At 37.2% G+C, this 27396-nt stretch overlaps 2 protein-coding genes, 3 non-coding genes and 1 pseudogene across 6 annotated transcripts; 1 reads left to right on the top strand and 5 right to left on the bottom strand.

Moving 5' to 3' along the window:
- Positions 1-301: 301 nt before the first annotated feature.
- LOC140778982 (actin-depolymerizing factor 7-like) lies at positions 302-2213 on the bottom strand (annotated as a pseudogene).
- Positions 2214-3414: 1201 nt separating this feature from the next.
- Positions 3415-3792, top strand: LOC140779357 (uncharacterized). The gene has a single exon (XM_073124381.1). The coding sequence runs from the start codon at positions 3415-3417 to the stop codon at positions 3790-3792; it is 378 nt and encodes a 125-aa protein (XP_072980482.1).
- A 1631-nt stretch (positions 3793-5423) lies between these two features.
- Positions 5424-5622, bottom strand: LOC140779999 (U2 spliceosomal RNA). The gene has a single exon (XR_012107444.1). It is a non-coding gene; the product is annotated as a U2 spliceosomal RNA (small nuclear RNA).
- Positions 5623-14125: 8503 nt separating this feature from the next.
- On the bottom strand, positions 14126-14324 carry LOC140779987 (U2 spliceosomal RNA). Its single transcript, XR_012107432.1, has one exon. It is a non-coding gene; the product is annotated as a U2 spliceosomal RNA (small nuclear RNA).
- Positions 14325-14872: 548 nt separating this feature from the next.
- On the bottom strand, positions 14873-20978 carry LOC140779057 (glutathione hydrolase 3-like). Of its 2 annotated transcripts, XM_073124011.1 has the most exons (8): positions 20897-20978; positions 20652-20812; positions 20213-20556; positions 17203-17721; positions 16806-17041; positions 16435-16699; positions 16036-16173; positions 14873-15450 (listed from the first exon to the last, which is right to left on the bottom strand). In XM_073124011.1, exons 2-8 carry the CDS (start codon positions 20767-20769, stop codon positions 15172-15174), a joined length of 1899 nt encoding a protein of 632 aa, XP_072980112.1. In that variant the 5' UTR covers positions 20770-20812; positions 20897-20978; the 3' UTR covers positions 14873-15171. The 2 variants fall into 2 exon arrangements, with proteins under 2 accessions (XP_072980112.1, XP_072980110.1); XM_073124009.1 differs by lacking the exon at positions 20897-20978 and having other exon boundaries at positions 20652-20864.
- Positions 20979-25737: 4759 nt separating this feature from the next.
- On the bottom strand, positions 25738-25936 carry LOC140779998 (U2 spliceosomal RNA). The gene has a single exon (XR_012107443.1). It is a non-coding gene; the product is annotated as a U2 spliceosomal RNA (small nuclear RNA).
- Positions 25937-27396: the final 1460 nt, after the last annotated feature.

Here is a 27396-nt window from a genome sequence, read left to right on the forward strand (position 1 = left end):
AAAACAGCTACTTACTATTCCCAAATAAATTTGAACAAGCAACTTTAGAGAGCATAGTTGTCAGAACTGCAACTTACATTAATCCAATCAGAGGTTGAGTTACTAGTTTATTGGTTTAACCAGTGATATATCCGTTCAAATTGCTAATTTTCTAACAGGTAAAATAATTATAAACATATAGATAGTTCTAAATAATTAAAAAAAAAAATCTACGAAAGGAGTGTAACCCCAACGTCTTCTATTACTTAGCCATTTTTAACATCTAGTATTTATGTTTAACAGCATCAAATTTTAAGAACTTGTAGTTTTTCATATCACAACTAATAGCATATTGATCAATTCCTGAATTAGCAAGAAAAATGAAATTAAATAGAACCACAAAATCCATTTGGTAAATTAACAGTGACAAAATTTTAAAAGACAAATGTATCATTAACTAAACATTTTCAGACTAAAATATCCTTAGGATAAAGAATAGAATAACTAATATCAATGATAATAGCTAGAGATTGATAATCTCGTGGAAGATCAAAGAGGTCATCACTGTGAATAGATTGTGATACAAAGAGTTAAGTCTTAAATGACAAAAATTGTGACCAGCTCTAATAGATAAGGAAAAGAGAAACAAAACTCAAGCTTTATTTTGTAAAAAGAGGGAAAAAACCAGACAGTTACAGTAAATGAAGCGGGTCTCCACAGAAAAGGAAAATAGCTGCACCTATAGATAATAGAGTACCTTGTTGAACATAAGATAGGAAGTAAACAACAGAAGGATCCATTCATCTTGTAAAAAATGTCCTGTACTGTAATAAATTACACCTAATTAACAGGTACAAAAGTGGTAGAACATAAACAAACATGGTTAAGCATCCATCACAATGTCGTAAAAAGAATTACAAATGTTACATAACATCCGCTTATGAACATCAGAATACAAGTAGACACTCCTATAAATTCTAAAAGGTAACAAGTCATATGACATACAAAAGCGATAGATGATTTTAAGGGGGGAAGAAGTATTTGATAACCTGGACAATAAGCCCTAAATATGTATCCTGCATCATCTGATGAAACTATCAACATCCACTTAACCAAACCAAAGTGCAGTGAGAGTACCTGCACTGCAGAACCAAGTAAAAATTTAAACGGCGCGACCTCGGATGGCGTCAAGACCCATCTCCGTAGGATCAGTTGCTTGCAGCTCCACCTGGATACCGTCTAGCTCTCTCTTGAATCTATCCTTTGAACTAGCATAAAGCATCTTACTTCTAATTCTCGAGATGTCAGGAGACCTTCACATGAGACACTCTAACCAACAAGTTAAAAAGCAAAATGCAAAAAAGATCATATCAGTACAAAATAAACACTACCATGCAATGAAGAAGATCTTGCTCTTTTGGCAATTCGCCTCAGTGTCACAAAATCCAAGTCATATATTGCATATCTGCACTCACTGGCAGGAAGGCTGGCAGCGAAATCGTCGTAGCCCAAAGCTGGCTCACCAACCTTCTCCACAATCACCTGCTTAAGTTTCTCGTCAATCTTGTAAAGTATGAAGCGATACGTTCTCTTTGCCCTCAGTTCCAAGAATGTTAGCTTGCATTCATCATTCACTGCCATTCCAATGCTACATTTGTCTGGAAAATTTGTAAGAGTGTAATAAAACGAATCATCAAAATATACATTATAAAAAAAACAATAGCCCGAATACTTTGATGTAACAAACCCATTGAAAAAAAAAAGTGTCGAATCCCTAAATCAAAGACTGAAGCTTTCTCTCTACAAGAAGAATCCCAAAGCATCCCAAATGGCAAGTAATCCATATCACGAAAGGAAAACCAATAGATATTCCCTTTCCATTAATCTATCACTAATCTAGTTGCAAGCTAAAATACGAAGAATCGGGTTAGAGATCCCTCCAAAAACCCAATCATGCAGAAATGGTTAGGTCTTAAGCATGATCGGTTACTCGTACAGTCCACAACAGATCGATCGACGAAAACGGACAAAAAAAGGAAATATAACGTAAATCTCAACTCGGAGCTACCATCTATGGAGGACGGCATCGTAGCCGGAGACTAAGGCGACGAGGTCGGAGGAGAAAAATCTAGGATTTCGAGAGCGAGAGAGGCTCCGTGATCAGAGGCGAGAACAGAGATGAGAGAGGAGGGGAGGCTTTTTGGGTCGGGCGGTGAGTTGCGGGTGGATCGGAATCAGATCGGGTCATAATCCCTTTAATAAGCTAGTTCGTGAGCTCGAAAGTTAGATATATATCGGACAAAGAGCAATCCTCCTTAAATATAAAGACATTTAGGCTCTATTAATTTTTTAACTATTTAGTCGAGACTTCAAGCTATATGCGTCGTCAAATAATTCATTTGAATCAAACACCGTCGAAACCTGATTTAAGTTGTTGCATTGCTAAGTCGTTCCTCCAAGCTAATCGCACTGTCAAACTATCAACTGAATCGAACTAAACCATCAAATCACCAAACAGTTTATCTAAAATATTACTTATAGTTAGAGTTAAACCATGACCTCTTTAGTAACAGAAAGGATACTTAGAGTTGGTTGGTAGCTCACATACTGTAACCAACCAATCGTATAAGCCATTTATTTTATAATTTGGCTAAAATAATCTGAAGTATATATAAGAATATTTTCTATTTTTTTACATTTAGAATGAAAATTTGTGCTTTAGAAAACTTCTGATAAGTTGTAGGAGCAATACTAATCAAGAAAACCTGGCAGCCAATTAGCTTCAGCAAGAGTTGACTAACAATCATATATAATCTAATTTGGTTGGTTGTGACCATATGCATTTGGATTAGGTTGCTATTCTTGTGCACAACCTACTCCTCTAAGTATGGGTTCTGGGAGCTGAAATTAATCTAAATTTGATCTGTGGATCTTTACTTATGATCCACAAATGGAAGTCATTATCAGTACTCATATCTTTTTAATGTTTATATTCAAGAACCCATACACTATAGGTTGAATAATCTGAGTCAATTCTCCTATAAAAATAAACTATAGTTAACCAACTCTGACGTACTCAACTTAATCCATTCTCATAACACCTGACTTTGTACATTCTAATCTCCTTAATATAATTGAGTTTAAACTTTTTAGGGAAAAGTAAGCAATACATTAAGTATGAGATTATGACTTCCATTTGAATGATGGCGCCATGCCATAACTGAACCAAATAAACAGTGAGAGGAGTCGTTGACATTTTCTATTCCTCTGGTGCCTCTGGTCAACCACTCTACTTCCCAAAAAAGAGAAAGAAAGAGACCTTCCTCACTCCTCTAAAATAACTTAGAACTCCACCATATATATAACTTATACTTAAACCTTCAAATGAGAAGAACCTTTGCCTAAATCAAAACTTCTCAACTTCAGAATAACGGCATGCCATTCTCCTTCTTCTCTACGCTATCAAATCTCTACAAAGATCTCCGCCGCAGCCGCCCGCTGCTCCTCTACGCCGTGCAATGGACGGCCGTCATAACCGTGACGGTGGCGGTGGCGGCCTTCGTGCCGGAGATCGCGTTCGTGTGGGCGGTCTCGCCGTCCTCGCCGTTGACGGGTGCATGCGGTGAAGGCTACGTAGCATTGCCGTTAGACGAGCCGCCGTGGGAGAAGATATGCGTGCCGACTAACATCGTCGGCCAGTCTCAAGTGGATGTCTTGATCCCGCCGGTGTTCGCCGTCGTGGTGGTCGTCGGCTCGGTTTGCTTCACTAGGGCGATTGGGTTGTGGGAGGATGAGGAGGAAGAGGAGGAGTAGATCTCTCACTATTGATTGATCGCTCTGATTAATATTTTCACGTTTTGGGCATAAAAACTATATATGTAATACAGTAGATAAATTTTAAGGGCTGGTCACAATCAAGGAGTTACTTAGCCCAACATACGACTGAGTATTTGTATTTGTGTGAATAATATTTACTGTAATCAATGCAATATAGCTCAAAGGGCCAATGGATGGACTGATGGTGGCTATTTTTTTTTAATAATAATTTCAGAGTCCGTTGGCGGATAATGCGATCAATCAGTATCTGATAATTAAATTGGATAATTAAGTTCGACCGCCCTCAAAAACGAGCAACAATAGGTTAACTTTGGCATAATTCTTTTTTATAAGAATTTAAAATATTTTCCCTAGGCGTGTTATTTTTTTCGCATAGGCTTGTGTTGTAGCCATTGCAACTCAAGTGGTCATTCCATATTTGGATGATCGTAGTCGCTGCATTATAATATTTTGAGGAGCTCGATCAGGGTGTCAAAAATAAGCCTCATGGGCTAGTTTTTTTCCCGCACAACTAGGCACTGTTTGCTAGAGCGGATAGGACACGATTGCACGATGATGGTCGGCTACAGTGTAGTGTTAAAATGCTGGGCCAAGCAACCAAAATACTGCCCTTGGCTCACTATTTTTCTAACATAGGGGCAAGCTAGGGGTTGTTGGGAGATAACAGATTTACAAAGGCATGACTTGAGGGTGTGCCATTGCAATGCGGTTTATGAGAGGTTGGACAAGAGTAGGGGTGTAAACGAGCTAGCTCTAGTTTAGGCTCAGCTAAGCTCAAAATTAATTTTGAGCATAATTTTGAGAATCAGGCTCGGCTTAGCTCAACTTAAGTCGAGCTAGACTAAGCTTGAGCTCCAGCCCAAGTCGAGCTTGAGCTTGAATGAAGCTTGTTATCAAGCCATACATTAGCTTAGTTAGACTGAGCCAGTGTCAAGCCTAAGCTTGAAACCAGTCAATCACGATGAGGTGGGAGAGCAGGTGATGGAGGAGGCTTGTCGACGGAGGAGGCTTGCCGATAGAGGAGGCGGTGGGGACTTGAGGAGAAAGAGGAGGAGGTGGTGGAGGTTTGCTGATGGAGAAGGAGGTGAAGGAGGCGGTGACAACTTGAGGAGGCTTGCCGATGGAGGAGTCACTACCGACTTAATGACGGAGGATAAGGCGATGCCAACTTACTAACGAAGGAGGAGAGGAGGCGCCACCAAGAGAAGGCGATGCCAACAAACCTTAGGAGTATTTGTGAATAATATTTACTCAAAAACTAATGGACACTTGAGATTAAATTACACTGACATTATAATTTAGAGATTTTTTACATAATTACCATCGGAAGATTTCAATAGAAAGATATCCTATAATATTTGATATCACAATACAAAAAAATATTTTATTTTTTACAAGAAAAAATAGTAGTCAATATTTTCCTCCTAGTAAATTTGTTCCAATTTTCAAAATCAGTGGCAATTATTCAAAAAAAAACTTCATAATTTAACAACTAATTTGTGACTTAATAATAATACGGCTGCCAATTAATTCGAATTACGTGCTGTTGGGCTCGTCAATTAAGTTAGGAGCCCAATTCCCAAAAGTTTTTAAAAATTAAGTATTGATAGGGGTGCGCCAGGCCCGCGCAGAAGTGCAACGCAAGGGCGACGCTCGAGGGCCCCAGTAGCAAGCTACCGTGATGTGGGCCCTCCCCCAAAAGAAATTAATTTAATATCGTGGTGGGCCGATGGCCCACGTATCAGATATTAAACTGATAAGAACAGATACTACACTTGATCTTAGCCAAAAGGCCGAGAAAGGTATGCTTTCTATCGGCCCACTCCCTCTCCTCTTAAAGCTTTCCAGTCTTCTACTAATCTCTCTCCTTCTCGATGTGGGACTAAAAACTATTTTTTTTCTTAATTCGGCCCATTTTGTCATTAACTATTATAAAAGAAACACCTTTGTTTCTATGATTAATGGAAAAAAAAACAAGTGGGTGATTTATTGAGATATATAATCAAAATGTAGGTGTTTTTCTTTTATCTTTAATTAATTAGTTATGTATTAGAGTGACGAAATTTGGTGATAGCCATATCTACATGTTGGTGCAAATAAACTAATAACTTGGAGCTCAATAATCTTAAATGAGTGTTGCAATCAATCAATGGCATTTGAGAATTTGGTATCTTTGACAGTTGGTTAGTAGATTTTATTAGTCTAAGATTATTTAGCATAACATATTAAGTGTGGTCGTCCGTTGTCTTAACATATAAATTGTCGACCCATAAATTTAAAAAACAATAGATATCATTGAAATTAAGAAGGAATTCGTCCAAGGACATTACTGTGGAAACCCCAAAATATACATTCTATTATGTTACTATGACTGATTTGCAGTTACTCCATTTGTTCTATATTATCATGAGCACCTAAGTCATCAACTCTTTCTTTTCTTAATGGAAAGTGTGCGACAGATTATTTCATTAATTCAAACATTGATACATTTTGATACATAGAATGAGAGAGAAGAAATAGAGTGATGGGCATTTTCACATAAAATTTCACACTTTGTTTTGTTAGACGGTTTCACGAAGAAAAGTAAAGTATTAAATTCAAAGGAATAAAAAAAATACAACAAATAAAATAGCAGCCCAATAGATTTCCACACTCAAAGACCTTAAACCATCTTGTGACTTATCCATAAGATGGTAGAAAATGACACACAACTCTTCAAACTCCTAAGGGCGAGAGAAACGGGAATCTCGAACCATTATCGATAGAAGACCTATATCAATCACCACCAATCTACAATAAACCTACAACAAAGTAAGAAAAAAAAAGGTCTAAAGAGAGTCAAACCACCACTCACTAGAGAACCAGAACCAACTAGGGAGAGAAAGAGGGAGAGGAATAAATATTTCATGGCCCTTGCTCGTGTTTGACTTGTATGGCTTGTGTTCTCAAACAAAATTTTAAGTGAAACATAAATTATTCAAGAATAACAAACTAAATTGCAAGAGCTACCGATAGTATGCCAACCTAGAGCAGAGATTGCTACAAAGGTTTAGCCAGAACCCACTAATTGACACTCAAAACTACCCAAGTACCTCACTCGTAACACCACATCAATTGTCAACTGCCAGAACACGGATGGAGTTGGCGATGATTACAGTAATGACAATGATGGCTGCAATAGGGGAAACACACACACACACACAGAGAGAGAGAGAGAGAGAGAGAGAGAGAGAGAGAGAGAGAGAGAGAGAGAGAGAGTCAAAAGACGGAGGGAAAAGAGGAGGAGAAGAGAGATTGTCTTTGAGCAAACTAAGATATGAGGAAAGAAGGAGGATAGGGGAGAAAATAGGTGAAAAATCTAAGAGAAGAAGAGGGAAAAACTCGCCCTCCTCCCAACCAAAGCACTTAAAGGAGATGAGAGGGAGAAAGTGGCCAGCGATGAGGAGAGCCTCTCACAAGAAAGTTGGGAAAAAAGCTAACTGCACTAAATAGTTTTTAAGATTTTCTAAGACTTCATCCAAGTCATCAACTCCTAATCACTAAATTCTACTCCCATTTCGTAGTAGCTTCAATTTGTTTTAACCCATTTTACTTTTCTTGATTACCATAGTACAATTCATAACTTTTTTTAGAGGAAATATATATTTCCTACTTATAGTTAGGCAAATTATAAAGTGTCTCCTTAGGTGTTTATTTATGCTATTAACTCTCTTGTACTTTTAATTTATACGAAACTATTAGATTTTATGTCCAACTATGGATATAATTTTTTTTTTGTTAAGACTGTTACACTTTTAATCATTGTGTCTTTTATATTATTTAGTTTTGTTATAATTTTAATGTCTGAAATGTAGAAGTGAGAATGATTGACATTAGGAAAAAGCATAATATAACAAGATTTTTATTAAAAAAATTAATTTCCTACTTAGTTGTTGCTAAAAAAAGGAAAAAAATATATGTTAGAACTACGAAGGGGTTACATTATAATTTTCTCCTTTTTAATTGGTTGTCAAAGTACATATAGCCGTGGCAATCGGGTTGTATTAGTCGAGTTTGGGTTAGGTCAAGATAGTACAAACACAAACACTAGCCATTTATTAAATGGGTCAAAATTTTTAAATATGAACACGATCTGCTTATTAAACAAGTAACACAACATGACCCCTTTGATACGTTTAATAAATGAGTTGTGTTCTTTATATAACACAATTAACCTGTTTACAAGATTACTATAAAAACTTATACAACAAGATTTTTAGAATATATATATAATTTTCTAACCAAATTAAGAAAAACAACACAACACAAATCTAGCATAATTATAATATTACAGGATTATATAGTAATAATAACATGAAATATAACCAACTCGTCTTCCAGCTATGGAGGGATTGTTGGAGTTGGCGAAGCGCGAAGGTCGAGGTATTAGCAATGGCAGCGACAAGGCTTCAGAGTGAACCACCATTTCAATGGAGTCCCAACTATAACACCCCAATTTAAAAAAAAAAAAAAATTTCCTCTGACTGACGCACGTGCCAAGCACGTGCGTCAGCCCTGCCACTCTGCCTCCTCCTCCTCCTCCTCTTCTTCTTCCCCCTTCCCTTGCTGTGCACGCCATCTCTGACCTTCTTATCCCCTTCCCATTGCCGCAGACACCTAGATTTTCCCCCCATTTCTCCTCCACCGCATTGCCTCTCTCCCTCTCTCACGGATTGCCGAAGCCGGAGGCGACGAAGTACCGTTGTTGCCGAAGCCGGACCGAGTGTTGCCGAGCCCGCCGACCAAACCTCGGTAAGCCTTTCCCCCCGCCTTTAGTCTTGATAGTGTAAAACCCTCCCTCCCTCGCCGTCGTCGGAGCCCTCGGCGGCCAACGACCTCGCGTCTAGCCGCCAATCTGAGAAGCCCCCGGTGGAGGTGGAGAAGCCATCTCTGGGCTTCGGGCCCTTGGTGATGGGGCGAGGACGGACTCCCCATGGCCGCCGGCCATGGAGCGCGACCGGCGCCGGCGGGTCCACCTCCTTCCCCTTTCTCTTTCCCGTTTCCCCTTTCGCTTACCCGTCGGTCTCGTGGCCACCGCCGGCCTCGTGCTACGCTGCCGGCTTCGTGGCCGTGTCGTCGGCCTCGCGCTGCGCTGCCGGCCTCGTGCCGCGCCGCCGCAGCCCCGCAACCCCGTGGACCTCTCTCTCCGCCTCGACCTCCTTCCATCGGAAGGAGATGGGGTGGAGGGGTGGGGGTTAAAACCCCCACCCATTTCCTCCTTAGTGGGCTGCAGACCACTGCAGCCCACTAATCTAGTGTTGGGGTGGGCTGTAGACTGCAGCCCACCAGTTCGGTCTGGGTGGGCTGCAGGCCGCAGCCCACCTAGACTCGGGTGGGCTGCAGACCGTAGCCCACCAGCTCGGTCTGGGTGGGCTGCAGGCCGCAGCCCATTAGCCCGTTGTTGGGTGGGCTGCAGTCTGCAGCCCACTATCCCCAACCTTGGTGGGCTGTGGCTGGCCCCCAGCCCACCAAGGCCCTTTTGCTTTGTGGGTTGGGTTTGAGCCTACCCATTACCTCTAGCCTAGCCCATTTGGGGCCATTTGGACCCTATAACTCCGTTTACCATTTTCACCTAATTTGATTAGCCTGATCCTTAATTTTGGGATAATACAAGATTCCTAGGATGCCCTTGACTCGTACCAAACATAAATGTGCTAATAAGATAATTAATTTTATTAGTTCGCTAATGACTTTACTTGCGTGAATTAATAGGATTGACACCGCGTGAGGAAGATTTTGGGATTCCGGACTAGCTGACGAGTTTTACCATACCGTGGAGGCCCCCCAGGCGAGTAGAGTTATACAAATCTAGAATAACATGATACAGTAGGAAATGTCAGTATTAATGCATGCAGTCGGTACTCCCTGTTATATCTTTTGCATATGTAGTTATTTATAACCTGTTCATCATAGTATCATGAGAATGTTAATGTGTATGATAATGTTTTACATGTGTCCTGTATGATATACCGTTGCATAGATGTATGATTGCTGTGAATATGGACTGTAATGATCATGATGACTATAACATGCTTTATACACGCATAAACACTGCACCACTTCCACCTATCATTAGTAGTCGAATTCTGACTAGGCAGTACCCCTACTCACTCAGCCCAGGGTTAAGGGTAGAGTGTATCATATATGTCTATACTATTAGCGGCCTACACCTGAGGTCGGGAAGCCTGTGTGGCATTCAGGTAGTTATACTGCATAGTTAGGACTAGATTATGATGATAGAAGAACATGATTGTGAGGCGGGGATATAACTCTAGCGGTACCCGACGACGCAGGGTTAGGGCGTCTGTTGATGAGCCGAGGGCTCCTGATTCTCCCGCCGAGGGCGGTGATGATTTAGAGAGAGTGAGATATGGGCTTACGACCGGGGTCCTGAGTCTGATGGCCACAGACAACCGGTCACATGTAGTGTCGCCATACACGTGTAGGTGACATTACCGCTAGATGTGTATATATCCCCCCTCGATGTATGTGATGATGGATGATTGTTTCGTAAGAGTATTTACCCTGTGTGGTGAATAGCTCGGTGAGCGATGATAAGTATGATTATTGTTTTGGCAGACATGAGATGACTGAACTGCTATTTTATTGCTATGCATAACATGTAAACCTATGATTGAGATGTGTACAAATAAGAGATTGTCTCAAACTTTATATCTGTGTGAACTGATCATAATATGTTTGGTAAACTAGCATATTCCAAGATAGTGATTGGTAATCTTTATCAACTGCATTAACTTAGTAAATTGTGGTAAGTCATTTTAATAAGCATGTCGTTATCGTTAGCAAATTTAGGCATACATTGGATATACACCGGTGATGTCATTATTTTAGATTGTATGGATCCTACTCGTTGGGCTGTAAGCTCACCCCTCGTGGCGTATTATTTCAGAGCTAGGGGACGCAGGTGCGGGTAGCGAGGAGTAGCCGCTTTCTTTTTTTTTAGTACGTATGTTAGTTGTATTAAGCCCCTGCGAGGGTATGATGATGACGTTGTCTCTTTTTGGACTTTAACATAGTATTTTGGATGTATATTTGGAAGGCTTGTTGTGGCCTGTGGAACTTGTATCCGGACTCCTTTAGTTGAGTTATTTATGGTGAATTTGTGTGGTTGTGTGCCTTGTGAAATCCTTGTACTGACAGGTCATGTGATGTACCGTGTGGGAGGATTTATCCACGCGGTTTACACGTGTATTTGGAGGTTTGGGTGTTTCACCAACTCTAGCTCCCATGGTGGTTGATGGCGAATGCAAGGAGAAGCTCCTCTTGCATCCCCTAAACCTCTATATCTCCCTATCTATTTATTAATTGCCTTTCATATCACCATCTCCTCTTCCTCTTGTCCTTGAAACCCTAGCCTTTTGGTGAGAGTAGCAAAGTGGGCTAGGACAAGCAGCAAGTGGCCGAAGAGGTTGCTCATGCTGAGTCAAGGAAGATGAGGCTGGACAGGTGGGGTAGGACCCGATCGACACAGTCAAAGAGGTGGTTGGAGGAGAATGGGAGGTAGCAGGGGGAGGAGGGGAGGCAGGGGATGTTGTCAAAGAAGATGTTGCTCTTGAGGTCGAGGTAGATGAGAGGGGAGGACATTAGGGTGGGGATGGGGCTACGAAGGCAATTGTGGCATGTGAGAGAGGATGAGGGTAGAGAGGGAAGAGATTAGAAAAATGAGAAGGCGGCGGTTGGGTGAGTGGGTGTGATCATTGTGGTGGCCACGATCATCATGGTGTAAGCGTAATGGTCAATATCAAGGAAGTCGTCATAACGACAATCACACGTGGGTATCACAACCTTCAATTCTAGGAAGCCTCTTTGCCACAAATATGATCATGACATTTACATTGCTCCTTATTGCTGGAATTGTTATGATAAACTTGAGCCCTCACAAAATCTTGTGGAGTCTTTTACTTTAAGTACTCTCAATGATTCATCTCCTTTAGATTGGTTTATAGATATAAGAGTCAATGCCCACATGACAAACGATGCTGTTAATTTGGATACATCTAACACATACTTAGGTTCTAACAAAGTGATTGTCAGTAATGGTGCATCTCTTCCATTACTGCTATTGGTTTCTTTTGTCCAAATTTTTACCTTCTCTTAATTGATGTTTTAGTTGTTCCTCAAATAACTAAAAAGTCGATCCCTATTTAGTAAACTTACAATTAAAGATAATCATTGTAAAATTATTTTTACTAACTATGATTTTTTCATTCAGGACCATCTCACAAAACAAGAACTAGGCATCGACAAATGTATGAATAAGCTATAGTGTTAGATAAAGGTCATGTCGCTTTCTTTACTACCCTTCGAGACACTAATTTTACGTGCTTCTTTTGATGTATGACATGCCCAATTAGGTCATACCTTAAATAATATCTTCCACCAAGATGATTTTTTATCAGTCACCTCTATTTTACCTTCTCCCAAACTATGTTCAAGCTGTCAAATGGGAAAAAAAGTCATTGCTTTCTTTTCTCTCTTAATGACAATCAAAATACAAATTTTATAGATATCATACATTATGATTTATGTGGTATGTCATCAATTTCCTTGACCTTAGGCTTTCGCTACTATATTATATTTATTAACAACAATTTTCGTTTCACTTGGTTCTATCCAATGAAACACAAATTCAATCTTTATGACATTTTCTTCAATTTCAGAAATTTATTGGGGATCAATTAGCCCCTAAAATCAAAAATTTTCAAAGCGATTGTGGTATTGTTCACAAAAAATCACTTTGAAAATTATTTAGCTAATTGTGGAATCATTCACCATATGTCTTGCCTTATACCCCATATAATAGAAATAGGTCTTACTATGCTATTTTATTCTCATTCGCCAATGTTTTGATAGGTTGAAGGCTTAAAGCCTTTAGCACGACCACATTCATTATCAATTGGCTCCCCATTATAGTCCTCGCAGGTGAGTTTCTTTATTCAATTTTGTTTAGTAAACTCATCAGTACTCTTTATTTCGTACATTTGATTGTTTATATTTTTCTTATATGCGTAATTACAATGCTAACAAATTTGCTTCACGTACCTTTTTTATATTTTTATTAGCCACAACTCACTCCATAAAGGCTTTTGTTGCTTGATCGTGTATTCCGACATGTATTCATCTCTCGCAATGTGGCATCTGATGAATCTTATTTTCATGCTCGAAATTCACAAGCAGCTCCTCCAAAGCTTGACAATATTGTCACGTTCTTTGAACCCTCTATGGTCCTCACTCTATCATCTCCATCTTCTCAGATTAATGCCCCCAAAGCCTTTAATCACTTAGTCATCAATATGTCTTTCATGTGCCATTGACCAAGTAGCAATGAGATGTTCATCGTCATCTGCCATGCTGAAACCACTCCACTTTAGTGAGCCCTTGTGGTCTTTTTTGTTTATTTTTTTTTCTATTTTTTATATAGGATTTTGTTGCTACATAACTTTAGGATCTATAACATAGTTAGCCTATTATTCTTGAACAATCTATGTATTGTTCCATTTACATTTTGTAAGTCCACTAGGTTTAATCTGTCTTTTTTTTTTCTATTGATAGTGTGATTACTTCAACATATCTCCCAAGTTCTCTCTACATCAAGCTTGTAATATAATTGAAAATAATAGAATTATCATCCTACAAGCTTTTCATTAAAAAAATCTTAAATTTAGCTTTTAGAGATAAAATTATTATAAATTTTTCAAAAGTGCACATTATGGAATTATTCCAATTGTTCGAAATATCAAATAGGAGAATGTTAGAATATCCAAACTTAAACTTAACACTCTTTCTAACAAGATAGTTGGTTGCTCTATTATAGTAGCGTTGTGTCTAGTTATTGTGATAAATGTGAAAAGTAAAAAATAATTCTTAATTAATTTAAAAATTAGAAACCAAATTAGTCATATAAAAATTAAATAAAAAGAATGATAAAAGAAGGTTATTATGTTTTTTTATCCCTGTTCTGAGGTGAGATAAAAAATAGGAACAACCCAAATAATATTAGTGATATATTACACCACATTTTGAACATTTAACCCCTATAAGATTATATATATTTCTATATATTTATTTAATTATATATATTTCTGGTGATATCTTTAAAATTAAGTAAATTACGGTGAATAAAGAGATAACTTATATATACTATGCTTTTCTTCATAAATAACCAAACAAATGATATGATATTTTTGAAAGAGCGTTCTATAATTAAGAGCTCAATTTCCAAAAGTTTATAATATAAATTAAGTATTGGTAGGGGTGCGCCGGGCCCGCGCAGTAGTGCAACGCAAGGGCGACGCTCGAGGGCCCCAGTAGCAAGCTACCGTGAGGTGGGCCCTCCCCCAAAAGAAATTAATTTAATATCGTGGTGGGCCGATGGCCCACGTATCAGATATTAAACTGATAAGAACAGATACTACACTTGATCTTAGCCAAAAGGCCGAGAAAGGTATGCTCTCTATCGGCCCACTCCCTCTCCTCTTAAAGCTTTCCAGTCTTCTACTAATCTCTCTCCTTCTCGATGTGGGACTAAAACATTACTAAAACGGTGCTCGTATTAATAATGTCAATATTCTAGAATATATATTCTATTTATTGTTTTTACTAAAAAATTAGAGTTTTATTATAAAAATATATTTTTTCTATATTCACTTATATTCTGAAATAGTAATATAAAAATTACTTTTGATGTAATATAACTTGACCGAAAATATAGAATATATATCCAGGGTAAATTAATAATTAAGTTAGTGTGTGATATAAGATGTAAATTTTATGAATAGTATTTATATTTTAGAATTAAAATATTATTGTGATGTTTAGTTTGTTATTCTAGAATAAGATAAATGGGATTAGACTATTTACCAAAAAACTTTGTCGTCAAATATTATTAAATACACCCTTTTTTCTATGATTAATGAAAAAAAAAATTCAATGACTGAATTAGAATAATAACGAAAAATAGAGTGTAAATCGAAATAAACAGAAAATATAGACTATGAAACGATAAAAGGTTCCGATATCTATTTACCATAGATAATAAAAAGTTCAATCACTTTGGCATCCATAACTTGGATGGCAATTTGTTATGGCATATCAACCATTTACATCTTAGTATCCAGTCCATCCAGGACTAGAACTTCTGTACAGGGACAAGTATTATCTAACTGGATTAATTTTAATTAGCAGCCAATCATACATTTATCCCCTTGAATGTAGTATGTTCTGAACATAAAAAGCTTCTTCAAGTCTACCACCTTTCTGAGGGGAAATGAACTTCCCCTATGAACAAGCTGAACACTACAATCCTGCAGGACTTCCATCTTTCCTTGGATCACTGACTGCAGTGAGCATCCCATAGAAGACCCCATCGTTAATTCTCATCATCTTATCACTTCCTTTTGAACTTACAACTGACTCTTGTAAATTATGCACAACTAGTTGACACACAGCCCCTCCTGATACACTCTGAAGGTGATGGCCCCTCTCCTCTAGGAACACTTTTGCTGCATCCTTGAACTTGATTTGTTCACCATCTATAGCTGTCCAGTTCTCGTAGAGTACTTCGTTTGGTATCAGCTACAACACCATGAAAAAGGTAGATGTTATCAGGTAAACTTAGATATTTAATTGGCATATCTAAGTTAAGATTAAGTCCAATCAGGCTCAAATGGAATAGGAGAAAAAAAAATCTAATAATTGACACACAATTAGATGTGGATCAGTAATATCAGTAAATCCAGATGTCTGATCATATTTAGCAATGTTGGCATGAGTTAGATGAACAACAAATTTCAATGTTTAATTCTGATGTCGTAATCGCCTTTCTGAGCCATCAGTCTTTGATTCTAGTTCTTAACCAGTTCTTTACTTGTCCCTTGGATTGAGTGAATCATCAGTTCATCACAATACCAATGCAATGCAGAAAGCCTACTTATAATGAGTTTTCTGCATTCAACAATACTGTAGTTCCAAATAATCATTAACTCACAAGATTGAACTTTTGTGCATAGAAATGTAAGGAGAATAGAGAATTATGTCATTAATTTCTGTCCTTCAAATTTATTAGGTGAGGTAAGAGAGTGGCAAAGAGATTACTTTGTCCTAAGAGAAATGTTTTAGGGAATGATTTACCGACAGAGGTCTGAGCAACCAAAATATTACCTCGTGGTACACCCTAGGTCGTTGAATAGATGCCAGAGGTTCCATTCCTAAAATAAAGTGGTTCAGGAAAACTTCAATAACTGCAGGAATTATCTTCATTCCCCCACTACCACCAACAACTCCTGCAAGCTGATTGTCCTGCATAAACAGTTGCCAGTGATCACATACACTGGATAGTATTGTACTCTTCGTAAAAATGGTTATGGTTACTAAACTAAGTTGCAGTTTACTATCCCCTAACTGGAAAAGATGTTATATTTTGTAACATGGAAAAAGAAGTAACTCCTCTTGTTGTGATGAGTTAGCTAATGCTTGCTCTGTACTGTGTGCAAAGCTTGTGACTTCTCAGAATGGTGAACATTGAAATGATAAGCATACATTCAAGAGAGTATGCGATACCTTGAGAACAATAATAGGTGTCATGGAGGACAAAGGCCTCTTTTTCGGCTCGATGAAGTTTGCCGGTGCTGGTGGAAGATGATCTGGAGTTGCATCTGCTGGTGTAGAAAAGTCATCCATCTCATTATTTAGCACAATACCTGTTGATGGGGAGAGCACACCAGCTCCAAAGTACCAATTAACAGTGGTGGTCATAGACACAGCGTTGCGATCAGCATCCACAACACAAAGATGGCTGGTTCCATGGTCTCTTAACTGACTCCATCTGTAATGCAACATACAACAGTATTGTAACGTGCAATATATTTAGTAATTAACAGTTAGTAGAAGAATTAGAAGCAACAAAGGATTCAGTCATACAGCAAACGCACTTTGCCATATAGTAGCTCGGGCCAAATGTGGTGTTGTCAAGTATCTTTTTCTGAAGATTTTCAGCAAAAGAAGATGAAAGCATGTTGGCCACATTCTCCCTAATGTCGACAAAATCAGGATCGCCGAGATTCATCCTTAAAGCAAACATGTGCTTCAATGCTTCAATATACCGGTGAAGGCCGAGCAGCCCTTTCACTGCATCCAATGACTTGTAGCTACCTAAAATGTTCAGAACCTAACATAGAATAAAGTTTCTTGTTAAACTTCAATGACGAATATGAGATACATTAGGTCATAAGTTTAATTTCACAACTACTTTGTTCTTGCTAATATAAATAGGAAGTTAGAAGAAGAGAACAACTAAAACTTGGAAGTCTTAAGGTAAAGAGAACCCACCAGAGACATTCCTACGGTTCCGCTTGACGGTGGGGGCATTCCGAGTATTGTGAACCCCATGACATTTGCTGCCATTGCCTCCTTCACTTCAACTTTATAATTTCTCATATCCTCCATTGTTGCAACCCCACCAGCACTTGTCACATCCTTGATGAACTTCTCACCAATGCTGCCGTTGTAAAATGCCATTGGCCCCTCAATTGATATCACCTCCAATGTGCTAGCGAGTGCAGGATTGTAGCAAGTGTCATTGGTCTCCAGTGGCTTCCCTTTTGGAGCAAAAACTCTTTGCAACCCAGGGTCTGTTAATATGTCCTGCTCATTTGACTTGATGGCCTGTGCAAGGTAAGGCACAACTAAGAATCCCTCTCGTGCAAGCTTTATGGATGGCTGGAAGAGATCTTTCCATGGGAGCCTTCCATACTTCAACCAAGCTGCATGGAGACCAGCTAATTCTCCAGGGATGCCCATTGAAAGTGCACCCTTCTCCTTAGACGAGGGCTTGTTTTCATACATATTCTGTTTCAGTGGCAGAACCAAACTCTGATTATTAAGGCACAATATGAAATAAACATTCAATTGCAGATATTTTTTAATAAGGAATGGGGAAAGAATCTTGCCCTTTGCAACTTGCAAGTCAACTGAGATGATTATAGAAATTATGGACACGAAACTGATCATAGAAAGCAAATTCATCAAATATATTGAGTCCTAGTCAACTGAAATCCTGATATGGTACACTGATTCAGTCTGAAGCTTCATTGATCTAACCAACGCCCAAACAAGCTACAGCATTAGCATTCGTTCTTGTATGGTTAGAAACCTTTTGATCAATTTGTTTGGCAGCAGAAAAAAGAGCTAAATTATAAGGGCATCTCCAACGGGCTCCACAGTTTTTTTTTTAGCCCCACCAAAACAATTTAGAGCCCCGCCACATATTATTTTAAAATTTTTAAAATTTTAATTTTGCCATATTAAAATACATCAAATATAAAATATATTAAACATGAAATACATCAAATAAATTAGATATGAAATATATTAAACATGAAATACATCAAATAAAAATTATATTTTTTTTATTCTCATACCTCTAATATAAGTGTTTAATCAGTGCATTTTAAAACTCAAAATGAGCCTCTCTTTATCTTAATCTTCTTATGACGAGCGATAAATTGTTAAAATTATGGCTATAGAGATGACTTAATAGACTATTAAATATTTATTATTTTTATTATTATCATTTCTGCTTATTTTATGTAATATAATTTTGATAATTTTAGTAATGACATATAATATTTATTTCGATGTTTATTTCATGTAATATAATTTTAATATGTTTAATTAAAGAAAATCAGTAAATTAAAATTAATTTTCAAACTATTTAATATTAGTCTTATTTTGAAGATCTCAATCAAAGTTTTCTAATCTTATATATTTCATTCAAAAATAATAACACTAATTGAACCTATTAACTAATTTAAAATAGACAAAGGAAATATCCAAATATAGAGCCATGGGAGATGCTCTGAGGAACGGGGCCACTTTTATATTCCCTTTCGTCAAGGCTCTGACTCATGCGGGGCCGCTTTCTATTATATTGTCTTTGCTTTTAACTCGTGGGGCTGCTATGTTTATAAGAGTATACTAGTCACTTTGTATATTTCGTAACTGTTGTTAGTTATTTTACTTGCATCTAAACCGGAGACATTGTTAAAAAAAAAAAGGGTTAAATATATTTATATGCTCAAAATTATTTTATCTATATATTTTATAAAATCTTAAATTAAATATATAAAATTTTACGATCAATATACTTGCAACTAAAGTGATACCGTTAAATTTTCTGTATAAATTAACGTGGTATGCCTAAATAATTCAAAAACTAAATGGTGGATTGTCTTTCTCATTTTATATAAGTCTTTCTTTCTTTTTGATACCTAATTCTTTTTATATTACTTTCTTTTCCACCCGATCTCTTCTATAGTCTTTCCATCTAAAAAACCTTATTTAGGGAAAAAGATCGGGTCGCCCAAGTAAAAAAGTAAATTAAAACTCTGCCGATTTTGTCTAACAAATCAACATGATATTTTGGCCATTTAGTTGCGCCCTGTTAATTTAGATATCACTTTAGTCGCAAGTAAGACATCTTGAAGTACATAAGATTAAAATTAATTTTAGACATAATTATATGAGAATAAAATATGTTTAACTAAAAAAATCTACGTATAATTTTTTGGGTGTAAATATTATTAATCCTAATTTTTTAAAGTATCCACATGTTATGCACTAAATTATAAAATCTACGTGACAGTGAGTGCAGTGGACCTCGGAGACGGGATTTCGTATTGCAACTGGGTGCGACCTGGCATTTAAGCATCACCATGAAAGTGTCCACTTCGTTTCCTTTTTCATTTCTTAAAATAGCGTAGAATATATTCTGTGGCAAGATACCAATTTATATTGGAGCCCCTTTTAAATATCCTCTTCCATTCTCTGAGGCTAACAGAGGGGTAAAAATTGAATAATAATAATGGTGAGCTAAAAATAGATAATATTATATTATATTATTTTTGGAAATAAAATAATTAAAACCTAAAATACTACTCATTTGACTTTAAAATATATTTCTCCATTTAATTTAACTTAATCTAAAAATTAAATTGCAAGATATTATTGTTATTTTATACTTATTGTTATCTTAATTCATCTATATTTGATGACCGAAAGTTAAGAAAACTAATATCATAGTGTTTTTGAATAATTTAAAAACAAATACAGGGTCAACGATAATACAAAACAAATACGCGATGGGTTTCAACAGAAGAGAAAGGAACCTACGGGGCTACGGGGCCTAGGATCCTACGGTCCCACCCGTCCATTGCCTAGCGGACAAACTCGTTAATAAATCCACTAGAGAGGAGTAAAATCGGTATAGAAAATTATAACAACGACAAAGAATGATGGGGGAGGAGAGAGAGAGTGGTAACTGATAAGACTGCTCACTCACCTTCGACGCAGACGACGGCGCCGTTTCCCTGGAATCGAACGCCACGGCGTCGCCGGAATCCGCCGATCGGACGACCATGAAAGCTCCCCCGCCGATCCCGCTCGATACGGGGTGGACGACACCGAGGCACAGAGCCGCCGCCACCGCCGCGTCAACCGCGTGGCCGCCGTTCCTCAACGCCGCCGCCCCGATCTCCGAGCACCGGCCGTCGTCCGCCGCCACCACCCCGATCTCCGACTCCACTGCGTCCGGCCCCGCCGTGCCCCCCCACCTCCGGTTTGGGGCAGGAACTCGCTCCTCCCCGCCCCGATCGCCGTGGAATACTACGACGAGAAGACCTAGAGCTACCAATCAAGAGCAAAACATTGCGTTAGTGACAAAAGCCTCGAAGATAAGCTCGAAGAGAGAGAGAGAGAGAGAGAGGAAGAGAGATGGATACAGAGGAGTAGGAAGGCGAGGGCGTAGGCTAGCCGACGGGTGGTGGAGGAGGAGGAGGAGGTACGCGGCGGCGGACGGTAGCCAAGGAGGGAGGATTCGAGGTCGGCGTGCGCCGCCATCGGCCTAGTGTCGGAGAGGCGAAGATTCTATGACCAGAGGAATCTGGTTGTTTGGTTAAATCAGTTTAGGAGAAGGGGGTTGAGTAACTTGAACGATATAAGAATCTCAACATAAAAATATATTTACAAGATAGTCCTTCGCGGTGGCGGGGCCGGGGCCATAAAGTTTCTGGTGAGCTATTATTCGGGACGGCACTCGTCGTAAATAAAGGCTTTTTTGAGGATTGTTTCGTGAAGTAATGTGTTAGTTGTGGACGTAATTGATTCCCGTACGCTCCTCTAATTGTGCCTTGCGGGCACACAAAGGAAAGACAACTGCCTGTGTCATACCAACCGGTGATATTGGACAGTAAGTAGAAAGCGACAAGTTTTCCAAAATTAAAATTAAAATTAAAATTAAAATTATGGCTCCTAAATTTTTAAGTGAACTGTAAATTATAAAAATAATTTTATTTCTAACGAATAAATATTATTTCGAAGTGGAAGTAAAATTATATTTACTCAAACTGGTGAGTTTAACTTTAGATGAAACACAATGTTGGTGAAAGGTAAAGTCTTCTGCTCCAATAGCTATCTAGCTAAGCTACTTATGGTTGTCGGATCCCAATCAATTGATTCAGAAGCTGCACACTGTGTTAAGTTCACGAGCTCTTTTAAAATTTGTGTGCTCCCAACTTCTTCTTAAGAGACGCATAAAGAATGTGGAAGTTTTGCCGCTACAGATGCTACCAGTTGTTTATGGTTCGCTTGCTTCGCTTTAGACGCGTAGTGTGACATTCTTAATTATCCTAGTGGGATCCACAAGGACGATTAGATATTGGAGATGCTACCCAACCCACTTCGCCTTCCAACCATGGTATTGATCCTCTACAGGGATTGCTAGTACCAATTTCCTACAATAGATACGTGCCTTTCCCTGAATAAAATATGAGGTCAGACCATCGGTTACCAGAAATTTTGGGGAACAATAGTGGAACCAAAAATGACTAGCTTAGATTTGAAATTGATTATCGATGGGTTCGTTTAGGCTTTGAGCTCAAAATTAGCTGGAATTGAAGTGATTTTAATGCAAGCTCGATTGTAAATATAAGCTCAAAATTTTAATTCAAGTTTGATCAAGCTTGAGTTAATTACACCCTTATTTCTAACCCAAAGAATGGAAGCAAGTTGTCATTAATCTTCTCTACCCATCTCTTTCTCAAGAAGCTATATCCAAATTTCCTAGCCTCACTACAAGTCATAAAACATGAAAAACACTTGAACACTCATTCCCTCACAAATTCAAAATTTAGTGAGATTCGTGTCAAAGATGATCTCCAACTTATTAAAAAGTTTTTCAAAGAGTGTTGGTGACTATGCTCGTGCATTCAAATCCTTATATGATGAGCTCACTGCAATGGACCGTGTAGTAAAAAATATTGACAAGGTACATTGGTTCCTCAAAGGTCTTGGCCCAAAGTTTTCCATCTTTTCAACTACTATGCTCTTGCAAGTTACAATTTCTACTTACTATGATGTTGTTCGTAAGTCCGAAAGTTATGACATTATTGTTAAATCTCTTAAACCTCCCACTAGTTTTGTTTCGACTTTTGTTGCTCAACTTGGCCAATATAATTCCTACTTACTATGATGTGGTTCTTCATATAATCTTGGTGGTCACGATCATCGTGGTATATGCGTAATGGTCATAATCAAGGTAATCGTCATAACGACAATCACACGCAAACATTACAACCTTCTATTCTAGTAAGCCTCTTTGCTATAAATGTGATCGTGACAGTCACATTGCTCCTTATTACTGGAATCGTTATGGTAAGCTTGAGCACTCAAAAAATCTGGCGAAGTCTTTTGCTTTATGTACTGTAAATGATTCATCCCCTTCAGATTGGTTTATAGATATAAGAGCCAATCCCCACATGACAAATGATATTGTTAATGTGGACAATCTAACACATACTCAGGTTCTAACAAAGTGACTGTCGATAATAGTGCATATCTTCCATTACTTTTGTTGGTTTCTTTTGTCCAAATTCTTACCTTCACTTAATTAATGCTTTAGTTGTTTCTCAAATAATTAAAAAGTTGATCTCTATCGGTAAACTTACAATTAAAGACAATCATTATAAAATTATTTTTACTAAGTCTAATTTTTTTTTTTCATTTAGGATCATCTCATGAGACAGGAACTAGGCATCAATAGATGTATGAATAAGTTATAGTGTTAGACAAAGGTCTTATTGCTTTCTTTACTACTTTTTGAGACACTAGTTTGCATGCTTCTTTTGATATATGTCATGCCCAATTAGGTCATGCCTTAAATAATATTCTTCACCAATTGAATAAAGATGATTTTTTATATGTCACCTTTATTTTACCTTCTCTTAAGTTATGTTTAAGTTGTCAAATGGGAAAAGAGTCATCGCTTTCCTTTCTCTTGATGACAATCAAAGTACAAATTTTATAGATATCATATATTGTGATTTATGCGGTATGTCACCAATTTCCTCAACCTTGGGCTTTTGCTATTATGTCATTTATTAACAATAATTTCAGTTTCACTTGGCTTTATCCAATGAAGCACAAATCTAATCTTTATGACATTTTCTTTAATTTCAGAAACTTATTTGAATCAGTTATCCCCTAAAATCAAAATTTTTCAAAGCAATGGTGGTATTGTTCACAAAAAATTACTTCAAAAATTATATAGCTAATTATGGCATCATTCACTATATGTCTCGTACTTATACTCTACGTAACAGAAATAGGTCTTACTATGCTATTTTATTCTCATTTGCTAATGTTTTTATAAGTTGAAGGCTTGAAGCCTTTAGCATAACCACATTCATCATCAATTGACTCCCCACTCCAGTCTTCGCGGGTGATTCTTCTTACTCAATTTTGTTTTGTAAACCTCATCAGTACTCTTTATTTCATACATTTGGTTGTTTATATTTTTCTTATATGCGCGATTACAACGCTAGCAAATTTGCTTCACGTACCTTTTTTGTATTTTCATTGGCCATAACTCACTCCATAAAGGCTTTTGTTGTCTTGATCATATATCCCACTGTGTATTCATCTCTCGCAATGTGGCATTTGATGAATCTTATTTTCCTTATGCTGCGAATTTACAACCAGCTCATCCAAAACTCGATAATATTGTCACGTTCTTTGAACCCTCTATGATCCTCACTCTATCATTTCCATTTTCTTAGATTAATGTCCTTAAAGCTTTCGATAACTTAGTCATCAATGTGTGTTCCATGTGCCATTGACCAAGTAGCAATGATATGTTCATCGTCATCTGTCATGCTGAACCGCTCCACTTTAGTGAGCCCTTGTGGTCTTCTTTGTTTATTTTTTTTTCTATTTTCTATATAGGATTTTGTTGCTACATAACTTTAGGATCCATGACATAGTTAGCCTATTATTCTTAAGTAATTTGAGTATTGTTCTCTTTACATTTTGTACGTTCACTGAATTTAATCTTTGCTTTTTTATTCTGTTGATAGTGTGACTACTTCAACATATATCCCAAGTTTTTTCTACATCAAGCTTATAATATGATTGAAAATAATGGAATTATCATCCTATGAGTTTTTCAAAAAAAAAAAATCTTAAATTTAGCTTTTATAGATAAAATTATTACAAATTTTTTTAAGAGTGCACATTATGGGATTATTCCAATTGCTTGAAATATCAAATTGGAGGACTTAGAATATTCTATTATAGAAGCATGTTGTCTAGTTATTAGGATAAATATGAGAAATACAAAATAACCCTTAATTAATTTAAAATTAGTAACCAAATTAATGACAAAAAATTAAATAAAAGAATGTTATTATGTTTTCTTATCCTCGGGAAAAGAATTGGAATGAAGAGTTACCCCCTTCATAAGAATTATATTTTTGCTCTTGACTCACTCAAATACGAACCGACCTAATCCGATCTGCAATGATTCTGGACTCAATGAAGCTTATAACGTACGAAGGAATCTACATACAATCTAACTAACAGATCCTCCTAGATTTTCAATATGTTGTTGCTCTTGGAGAGAGCTTTCTAATAAATCCAAGATCACAATATTTGGACGGTTAGGTCTCAATATATCGACCAAAAAGTGGCTGAAGGTCAATTAGATCTTAGCTTTATAGCTCACTAATGGCAAGATAGATGAAGAATGGAGGAAGGAGAGTGCGCCAATGGTTAGAGACAAGTAGAGAAGGAGATAAAGTCCAAAGCCAATTCAATTATCCAAGATTCTTCCACTTCAATTAGGTTTCCTCTATATATTTATAGAGGCTCACCTTGATGACTGAGTTAAATAATTCTAATAAATTCTAACAAACTAACAAGTTAAAATTCTAACAAACTAACAAACTAACAACCAAGTTAAAATCCTTACAAACCAACTAAACCATTCTTTCTTATCTTCTTGGATTAACCATTTATTCTGCCAAACAGATAGATTCTGAATCTGGAGAAGTAGTGAATACCAAAGTTGTAGATCACGAGGTTGGTGATATTATCAACTGGTTTGATATTATTCGGATATCTATAGAATATTTTGCGAATAATTTTTTAATGCACAGTTAAATTTAGCTAATTAAATAAAATCCTAACCTACTAAAACTCTAACTAAACCAAATAACCAAATAAGATAATTAGACTCAATTCATTGAGCTCAATCTCTTTTTGATGTGATCCGATTTAACATCATTTACCCATGTGCTATAAGATTATAATCCATGTGTCGATATTTTATAATAAGTAAAAATATTTTTATTTAATTACATATATTTCTGGTGATATCTGTAAAATTAAGTAAATTACGGTGAATTCGAGATAACTTACATATACTATGCTTTTCTTCATAAATAACCAAACAAATGATATGATATTTTTGAAAGAGCTTTCTATAATTAAGAGCTCAATTTCCAAAAGTTTATAATAGAAATTAAGTATTGGTAGGAGTGCGCCGGGCCCGCGCAGTAGTGCAACGCAAGGGCGACGCTCGAGGGCCCCAGTAGCAAGCTACCGTGAGGTGGGCCCTCCCCCAAAAGAAATTAATTTAATATCGTGGTGGGCCGATGGCCCACGTATCAGATATTAAACTGATAAGAACAGATACTACACTTGATCTTAGCCAAAAGGCCGAGAAAGGTATGCTTTCTATCGGCCCGCTCCCTCTCCTCTTAAAGCTTTCCAGTCTTCTATTAATCTCTCTCCTTCTCGATGTGGGACTAAAACATTACTAAAACATTTTTTTTTTCTTAATTCTGCCCATTTTGTCATTAACTATTATAAAAGAAACACCCTTGTTTCTATGATTAATGAAAAAAAAACAAGTGGGTGATTTATTGAGATATATAATCAAAATGTAGGTGTTTTTCTTTTATCTTTAATTAATTAGTTATGTATTAGAGTGACGAAATTTGGTGATAGCCATATCTACATGTTGGTGCGAGATAAATTAATAATTCGGAGCTCAACAATCTTAAACGAGTGTTGTAATCAATCAATGGCATTTGAGAATTTGGTATTTTTGACGGTTGGCTAGTAGATCTTTTAAGTCTAAGATTATCTAGCATAACATATTAAGTGTGGTGGTCTATTGTTGTAACATATAAATTGTCGACGCATAAATTGATAAAATAATAGATATTATTAGAATTAAGAAGTAATTCATCCAAGGATATTACTATGAAAACCCTAAAATATACCTTATACTGTGTTACTATGACTAGTCTACAGTTACACTATTTGTTCTGTATTACCATGAGCGTCTAAGTCATCAACTTTTTTTTCTTAATGAAAAGTGTGCGGCACATTATTTCATTAATTCAAACATTGATACATCTTAACACATCTTGATACATAGAATGAGAGAGAAGAAATAGAGTGATCACATTTTCACATAAAGTTCTAGATGGTTTCACGAAGAAAAGTAAAGTATTAAATTCAAAGGCATAAATAAAATACAACAAATAAAATAGAGGCCCAATGAATTTCCACACTCAAATACCTTAATCCATCTTGCAACTTCATCCATAATATGGTAGAAAAGGATACACAACCCTGCGAACTTCTAAGGGCAAGAGAAACGAGAATCTCCAACCATTATCGATAAAAGACCTATACCAATCACCACTAATCTACAATAAACCTACAACAACGTAAGAAAAAAAAAAGGCCTAAAAGAGAGTCAAACCATTGTTCACTAGAGAACCAACTAGGGAGAGGAAGAGGGAGAGGAACAAATATTTCACGGCCCTTGCTCGTGTTCGACTTGTATGGCTTGTGTTCTCAAACAAAATTTCAAGTGAAATATAAATTATTCAAGAACAACAAACTAGATTGCTAGAGCTATCGATAGGGTGCCAACCTAGAGCAGAGATGACTACAAAGGTTTGGCTTAAAATCCACTAATCAACGCTCAAAACTACCCAAGCACCTCCCTCGTAACACCACATTAGCTGTCGGCTGCCAAAACACGAGCGGAGTTGGTAATGACTACAGCAATGGCAATGATGGTAGCAATAAAGGGAAGAGAGAGAGAGAAGCGGAGGGAAAAGAGAAGGGAGATTGCCTTCTTCAAGCAAACTAAGATATAAGGAAAGGAGGATG

This window comes from Typha angustifolia, chromosome 15 (assembly GCF_048772165.1).
Source record: "Typha angustifolia cultivar Huaian chromosome 15, ASM4877216v1, whole genome shotgun sequence".
Taxonomy (NCBI): Eukaryota; Viridiplantae; Streptophyta; class Magnoliopsida; order Poales; family Typhaceae; genus Typha; species Typha angustifolia.

Excerpts from the sequence above, each read along its gene's own strand:
- LOC140779357 (XM_073124381.1), top strand. The coding sequence starts at position 3,415 with ATGCCATTCTCCTTCTTCTCTACGCTATCAAATCTCTACAAAGATCTC.
- LOC140779057 (XM_073124011.1), bottom strand. The coding sequence starts at position 20,769 with ATGGCGGCGCACGCCGACCTCGAATCCTCCCTCCTTGGCTACCGTCCG. Across the intron at positions 20,557-20,651 it reads CCTCGCCTTCCTACTCCTCT|CTCTAGGTCTTCTCGTCGTA; the intron begins GTATCCATCTCT and ends CTTGATTGGTAG. Across the intron at positions 16,174-16,434 it reads CACCTATTATTGTTCTCAAG|GACAATCAGCTTGCAGGAGT; the intron begins GTATCGCATACT and ends CTGTTTATGCAG.